At 43.3% G+C, this 6,173-nt stretch overlaps 1 protein-coding gene across 1 annotated transcript; it reads left to right on the top strand.

Moving 5' to 3' along the window:
* Window positions 1–3,252: 3,252 nt before the first annotated feature.
* LOC142817317 (uncharacterized) lies at window positions 3,253–5,738 on the top strand. The gene is made up of 3 exons (XM_075894357.1): window positions 3,253–3,357; window positions 4,291–4,505; window positions 4,825–5,738. Exons 1-3 carry the CDS (start codon window positions 3,297–3,299, stop codon window positions 4,993–4,995), a joined length of 447 nt encoding a protein of 148 aa, XP_075750472.1. The 5' UTR covers window positions 3,253–3,296; the 3' UTR covers window positions 4,996–5,738.
* The last annotated feature ends 435 nt before the right edge of the window (window positions 5,739–6,173 follow it).

Below are 6,173 nucleotides of genomic sequence, written 5' to 3' on the forward strand. Positions count from 1 at the left end.
AGGCAGTGGGGTAATGTGGCATCGGCTATAGAAATGCGATAGGGGAGTTATTAGTAGAGTATGCAGAACGTAATATTTTATGCATCTTGAATACCTTCTTCATAAAACGGGCTAACCATACGTGGACGTAGGGAAGCCTATTTGAAGTCTGTCTGTCTATGAAGTTTGTTTCATTTTTAGTTTCGCGAATAATGGCGAAACTAAAATTGAAATAGACTTCTGTCTGCACACTGCACACCCAGGCATCGTACAGGATGTAGAAGTAGTTGGCAAGATCACATGAAGTGACCTTAGAATGGTAAGAGCTTGTTTTCACCACGATAAAAAATTCAAACACAAAAACTGATACCTAGAAAGCTAATTAATGAACTGGCAGTGAGAGGGAAAGTACAGAAACTCAGAGTTTTGCTTCAGAATAGATTCGAGGCACAAAACGATATAACCAACCTTAGCGTTGACACAATGAACAATAATCGTACTATTATCGTTGAGGAGTGTGCAAAGGAAGTTGGTGGTACAGTCGCAAGACAGGTCACTGGCAAACTATCTCAGGAGACAAAAATCTTATTTAGGAATGACAAACCATGAAAGCCTCAAATGCAACCGACAAAATAGAGCAAGTGGAGCTTTCAAAGTTAATAAATAGGCGTAAGGTAACCTACATCGAAAAGTATACCATTGAAAGAATTAAGCAGCTTGTAAAGAGTAGCAGAAGGCTAAAAGCAGCAAAGACAGATTTGAGCATAGGCAAAAATTGGACGAATGCGTTGAAGAACAAGGAAGGCAATGTCATCATAACCGATATGGATAGGGTAGTCGAGGTGGTGGAGGAGTTTTGCAGAGAGCTGTACAGACGCCAAAACAACCAGGATGATATCGTGAGAAACAATAATAGTCTAGAGGAATTCTAGAGTCTAGAGGAATCGTTCTAGAAGCCCTAGAACGATTGCAAAGAGGCAAAGCCACTGGTAAGAATAAGGTAACAACGGAACTCCTTAAGGATGGCGGCAAAATTGTATTTAAAAAGTCAGCCGTTATATACGAAGCGTCTCTTGACAGTAAGTGTACAAAACTCTTGCAAGAAGACCACATCATCTTTATCCATAAGAAAGGAGACGCCAAAGACTTGAAAAATTACAGACTGATCAGCTCACTGTCTGTTCTCAACAAATATTGAAATATATATAGTTAATAGAATATAGGTGCCATTGAAATCCAATCAACCAAAGGACCATGCAATATGTTATATAGGCTACTCCACAATAGACCATATTTATGGTATCACTGGAAATGCGCGGAATACAACCATCTCTATAAAAATCTTTCATAGATTACGAGAAGGCGTTTGACTCACTTGATACATCAGCAGTAATGCATGCACTACGGAGTCGAGGCATCGAGGAAGCCTACATAGCCATACTGGAAAAAATATTCAGTGGACCCACAGTCATCATGGTTCTCCATAATGAAAGCGACAGAATCCCAATAAAAAGGGCTGCAAGGAAGGAAGACACGATTCCTCCACTGCTATTTACCGCGCGTTTTAAGGACCCTAGATTGGGAAGAGTTACCATCAAGAGTTAATGGAAAGTATCAAAGTAATATGCGATTCGCTGATGACATTGACTTGATGAGTAACTCAGGGGTCGAATGACTCGAATTACAGCTCATGATTACTGAACTGAACACAGAAATCAGAAATGTAGGCCTGAAATCAATATGCACAAAACTAAAGTTATGTGCAACAGTCTTGGCAGAAAACAGCTTTTTGCGATGATGGAGGGATGCTAGAAGTTGTAAAAAAATATGTCTATTTAGGACAGGTGGTAATCGCGGAGATGAGTCAAGAGAGTGAAATAACTAGAAGAATACGGATGGGGTGGATCCCATTCGGAAAGCTTTCTCAAATAATTATTGGTAATCTGCCACTAAAACTCACGAGGATGGTATATAACAGCTGCATCTTGCCAGTGCTTAACAACGGAGCGGAAGTCTGGAGTTTACTGGTTTACAAAAAATGATTCAGCTTAAATTGAGGATGACGCAGTGAGCGATGGAAAGTAAAGTGATAGGTGTAACCTTAAGAGAAAAGAAGAGAGCAGATCAGGGAACAAACCGGAGTTTAGGATATCATAGTTGAAATCAAGAAGAAGAAATGGACATGGCTCGGGCTTGTAGCATGTAGGCAGGACGACCGCTGGTCATTATACGGGTAACTGACTAGATCTCCAGAGAAGGCTAACGCGCGAAGGGGACACAGAAAGTTAGGTGGGCCGATGAGATTAAAAAGTTCGCCGGTATAACGTGACAACGAAAAGCACAAGACTGGGTTGATTTGCGGTTTATGGGAGAAGGCTTTGCCCTCTAGTGAGCGTATCAGGCTGTTGATGATGATGAAAATGATGGTGTTGACATTTCCAATGTATTAGGTCGTAATATTCTCTTAATTTCACACAAAGCTTCCAACTTCCTTTTTTTTTCAAGGACTGCCCCTGCCACATAGTGTGACCTTCGTGGCTATAACATTCAAGACCTAGCCCATCATGCTCTACTCTATGTCGATTTCAGTGCTATCTCCTATGCCTACCCCTAGCATACATCACGGCCTTCAGGCCCTAGTTATTGCCCGGACAGACTGCCACTCCCACCTCTCACAGAAGTTGGAAAGCGCCAAGAGGCCCTGACATAGGAAAAAGCATACCTCCAAAAGAGCCTCCCTGCAGTTCTGTGCACTGTTCAATTCTGACCGGGTATACACCGTTGATCCGACTTCGCTGCGATAATACAAACATATACCACAACTCTAAGACTTAAGGTCGCTGACTTACCCTTGCCCTGACATTGAACTAGATATTACTATTGAGTAATATCAGTCGAGCAGACTAATCAGTAAAGCATTTCGTGTCCTCCTGTTTAGCATTTGCACATCAACAGCTCCAGTGGCCGATTGCATGCAGGCCAAGGCTGCGTACGTTTTTAGCCCACACGCACCACGATATACGCTGGTTGCATCGTAAATGAATGGTTCAATGTCGCTCCATTCGTTCGTGCATGCATCGTGTCTCCGAAAATATTCGTTTAGGCAGCACACGGTGCTCACGATATCGTAGATCCGTACGAGGTTCATTATGCGACGAACTGATCTAAAGATGCCAGTTATCGTACATTCGAGAGGACACCCCGCAGCGGTGCGAGCCTTCGTATAACTTCCGGTGGCCGTGATAAAAGCGTCTTGGCCGTGGAATCAACCAACACACGTTTGCCGTTCGGTCGTCGATCGCCACTGGCCAGCGAACATGGAGAACGCAACTATGAGGATAATTACGTTCACACTGGCCGGGTTTCTTCTTTCGGCAGGTATGTCTCGCAGCTGAAGGCGCGTTACGTGTCCCCCGTTATTTGTAACCAGATGTGAATGACGAAGAAACAGCAGTAATGTAACGTTCGCCAACCAATCGGCATCGCTCTGTATTACTAAACAGACCGTCATTGCTCTAGATTACTATTCGTGTTTCTAACATGCCATTTGATGAACGCCCAGTGAAAAATACCCTGCGATGCAGGTCGCGTTTTAGCTAGAGGTCCCCATAAGACCAGACGCTACAAAAATTCAAGCTTCAACAGTGACTATTTTCACACGAGAAACTACGGAACGCAAATGAACACGTACTTGCCAATAACTAAAAGATGGCGTTCACTAAACATAAAGTGACCTTAGTCAGTAAGCTTTGTAAGAAATTTTCTCAGTGCTGCGCTTTCTTGTGTCGGCAGCTCCGACTGGCAGCAACTATATATGTTCCTGTGTGTTTTAAAGTACACAGATGACAAAGAAATCGCAGCTCTCTAAATAGCAGCTGTAAATTAGACTGGAACCGATAGTGCCGTTGTAAAATACACGAAAGGCAACTTTACAGACTAATTGGCGTCGACGCGTACATTATACATCCTCGAAAGGAGCACGGTTGAAAACAGAAAAAAAAAAAGCTTCTTAGCTGCGGTTTCATGGCCTGTATCTTCATCGTCTCTACATATTTTCTTGTCCTGCTTGTCCAGCTTATATTGTATAACAACTTGTCTCCCACGGCAAATTGTATTACTGAGGTGTTCGTTTGTGCACAGATTTCACCCGGAAGGTAATCGAATAGGCATACCGTGGTGCCAACTATCACAACACTTAGGCAGATGGCAATTTTAGTGACCCTAAATGGACAATTGTTTTGCAGATTTGACATCATATATTGGTATCTTCTAAGAATAACGAGTGCAGTGACTATCGACACACCTCTTCAGTGACTCTGACGGAAGCCCAGCGTCGTCCCTTTGGACCAGTACCTCCACAGCCTAGAAGACCACCGAAACCTTCTCCTCCTGGTAGGCCAAGTACGATTCCGCAGTTTCCTGTCCCGAGTAGACCGGGTGAACAAGACTTTCCTGTTGGGCCGGGCCCCCGATCTGAAGGAGGCGGCAGATTTCCGCGCCCTGGTGGTGGCGGCCCTAACTGCCGTGTAAGTGCCCATGTCTGTCTAAATGAATAAGTAAATATGTAACACTAAGCTGCCTCTACGCATTCTAGCGTTAATTTTCAACGAAAATATTCCACGAATGCTTTTAGTTTGGACAATAGGATAAGAACTTACTTGAATTATATACTTGTTTCGTGTTTCCCGCATAGTTTCCGAACACAGCGTGATAACATTGCAGTATTTAATTAGTGTCGCAGTTCAGGACAACCCTTGTTGATGAATGCACGTCTGAATGCACAAGTTTGTATCACGATACACAATTCGTTTTGTTACTGAGTTTTTCTTCTTTTCTTTCACGCAGGATCGCGTCTGCCATGTTGCGCAGCGTTGCGTTCCCCAAGAAGTACATTGTGTCAGAGCTCCGTGCCCGCTGATCTATCGATGCGAGCACAGAAAGAAGCCAAGTCCCACGCCATTTTTGTCTTTTTTAGAGGCGACCTTCCTTAAGCCGCGGGACATGCGTCTTCGATAAATGTAGTAGGTAGCCATCTCTCAATTAGTTCTCGAAATGTCCACTAGATGACGGTACCTGTTTATAATAAATATATTATTAGAAAAAAAATGTGAGATGGCGGTACTTGAAGTGTTCACTAGATGGACGGATGGACAGATGGACGGACGAACGGACATACATACATGCACACACGCACATACACACATACATACATACATACATACATACATACATACATACATACATACATACATACATACATACATACATACATACATACATACATATGCGTGGAAGGATAGACGAACATATGGACAAAGGTATATGCGGACGGACGGATGGACGAATGGACAGACAGACAGACAGACAGACAGACAGACAGACAGACAGACAGACAGACAGACAGACAGACAGACAATTCACGGTTTACCAATAAAAGCCTCCGAAGCTTCACCCCACTCATAATGATTCACTACGCAGATGTGCTGTGACTTTTTTTATTCTAACAGGAAATTCTAATTTCTTTCCATGCGTACTGATAGTCACCATGCTAATTTACGAAACTAAGCTTCTGCTAAACGTGCTAAAATGCGTGCCGCTTTGAAATTTCTGACCAGGTAGAAGATAATTCGGGTTTACCACTAATAGAAGCCTAATTCTCTTGCTATCATGGTTAGATGCAACATACATCAACACTCACTCACTCACTCACTCACTCACTCACTCACTCACTCACTCACTCACTCACTCACTCACTCAGGCTTACGCCCACGACTAAGCCACACACGCCGGTTGTCTTATGCCTACGACCATAAGTATGTGCATGGAGGTGCCTACCCCCCTCCCCCATGGTATCCAAATGGGGGCGGGTGCAAGGACAACCCCATTCAATCACATAATAACATAATAAGGAGGGGCCGCTGCAACGAACCTTCACGCTCACCCCCGCGTCAGGCCTTAAAATGATTGTGTCATACTGACAGAGGACAGGTTGCATCTAGAAAAAACACCATGGTTCACAATTTGTTTAAGAAATATACTTGCCCATTGTGCAGGAAACGTTTCAGAAAGAGGACCAATAAGACAGAGGATTTTAATTTTAAGATTGAAATACGACGGTCTGGTGCATGCGCCATCATGTGTTGCTTTTTTCTTTGTGTCATCTCTTTGTCCTCTTCCCTGTGTATATATATCCC

This window comes from Rhipicephalus microplus, chromosome 5 (assembly GCF_043290135.1).
Source record: "Rhipicephalus microplus isolate Deutch F79 chromosome 5, USDA_Rmic, whole genome shotgun sequence".
NCBI lineage: Eukaryota > Metazoa > Arthropoda > Arachnida > Ixodida > Ixodidae > Rhipicephalus > Rhipicephalus microplus.

Coding starts and splice junctions, on each gene's coding strand:
- LOC142817317 (XM_075894357.1), top strand. CDS start 3,297: ATGGAGAACGCAACTATGAGGATAATTACGTTCACACTGGCCGGGTTT. Junction 3,358..4,290: donor CGGGTTTCTTCTTTCGGCAG/GTATGTCTCGCA, acceptor ACACCTCTTCAG/TGACTCTGACGGAAGCCCAG. Junction 4,506..4,824: donor GTGGCGGCCCTAACTGCCGT/GTAAGTGCCCAT, acceptor TCTTTCACGCAG/GATCGCGTCTGCCATGTTGC.